This window comes from Corvus hawaiiensis, chromosome 2 (assembly GCF_020740725.1).
Source record: "Corvus hawaiiensis isolate bCorHaw1 chromosome 2, bCorHaw1.pri.cur, whole genome shotgun sequence".
Classification (NCBI taxonomy): Eukaryota; Metazoa; Chordata; class Aves; order Passeriformes; family Corvidae; genus Corvus; species Corvus hawaiiensis.
In genome coordinates, this window is record NC_063214.1 from 61584305 (window position 1) to 61585708 (window position 1404).

Sequence of the window (1404 nt, forward strand, 5' to 3'; positions counted from 1 at the left end):
AGACCACACTATGTAGAAAGTCATGGGAACCTTCTACACAGAAAGTAAGTCTGTTTCATTATTTTTATGCTTTCAAATGCCTGGTTGTTGATTTTACAGGGGAAAAAAATTAAGTAAATACACCATCCATGAAAAAAGTTAATTCCACTGGGACAACTTCGACAGCCCGAGACAGCCAAAAAACTACATTAACCTAAAATTTTGACAGCTGCTTTACGCATCCAGTGCCACGAGCGAGGATGTATAGAAGTTTACTTCTCTTTCCGCGAGGTGCCTTTCAAAGTGGAAGCCGCCTTTCCCTCCTTGGCGGCACTCCCGCAGCCGAAGGGGAGCCCGACGTGCCACCGCGGGCTCGGTGCCTGCCGCTCCGGCGGGGCGCACGGCGGCGGCCCCCGGGACCGAGGGTGAACTAGGAAGGGTGGGTGGCGGATAGGGAAAGTGGTGAGGAAGGGCTCGCTGAGCCAGCCCACCCGCGCCGCGGGGTGGCAGGGCGAGATCCCCGCGGCAGCGGTGCCCGCCGCCGAGGAAGAGGAGCCGGAGGGAAGGAGGGAGGGAGGGAAGCAGCCCGCCGCTTCCCCCACACCCAGGACGCCCGACAGGGCAGGGCGGCTGCCGGGCAGGCAGCTTCCCCTCCGGCCAAGCGGAGCCCCGCCGCCCCGGGGGGCTCTTCCTGCCAGCCGGGGACAGATGTGGCCGCAACAGCTGGACGGGGAGGAGGGGAGAGGAAAGGAAGGAAGAGGCACGGCTGTCTCACCCACCCCCCCCCGCCGCCGCTCCCGGGGATGCGGGCGGGATGCAGCGGCCGTCCCCGGCTCCGGGCTAGCCCCGCTTTGGGATGGAAAAGCCGGCTGTGAAGGCGGCGGGGCTGGCCGGCTCCTGCCCCCCTTACCTTGCTGCGGATCTGGCCCGAAGTGGACACTTTCCGGATGAGTTTCTGGGGGCCCTCGTGCTCCCCTTCGCTGTCCGACGACTCGTCCGCCGGCCCCGCCGCCGCCGCCGGGGGTTGGGGCTGGGGCTGCTGCGGGATCCCGGCGCCGCTCATCCCCGACTCGGCCCCGGCCATCTTCCCGGACTCCTACCGAGAGAAAGCACACGAGCCCGGCTCAGCCAGGGCAGCCGCTGCCGCTCCCCTCCCCGGGGAGGAGGAGGAGGAGGAGGCGGTGCGGGAGGGTGGGGAAAGAGGCGGCGCGGGAGGGCGGGGACGGGGGCGGTGGCGGCCGGGGCTCCGGCGGAGCGGAGCGGGGCGGCCCGCCCGGCCGCCATCTTCCGCCGCCCCCTCCCACGGGCGAGGGTCCTGGGCCGCGCCGGCCGCCTCCGCCCGCTCGTGGGGACCGGGGCACGGCCACCGCCGGCGGGCGGAGCCGGGCGGACGGGCCCGGCCCCCTGCGCCCCTGCCGACGGGGA

The 1404-nt window shown here is 69.4% G+C and overlaps 1 protein-coding gene across 2 annotated transcripts in view; it reads right to left on the reverse strand.

Moving 5' to 3' along the window:
• The window catches only part of DGKH (diacylglycerol kinase eta), a 162923-nt gene that overhangs the window by 155302 nt on the left and 6217 nt on the right, over positions 1-1404 (reverse strand). For both annotated transcript variants that reach the window (XM_048295376.1, XM_048295375.1), the window contains exon 2: positions 890-1075. In XM_048295376.1, the coding sequence (XP_048151333.1) occupies positions 890-1075 (186 nt within the window). The remainder of the gene's footprint in view (positions 1-889; positions 1076-1404) is intronic.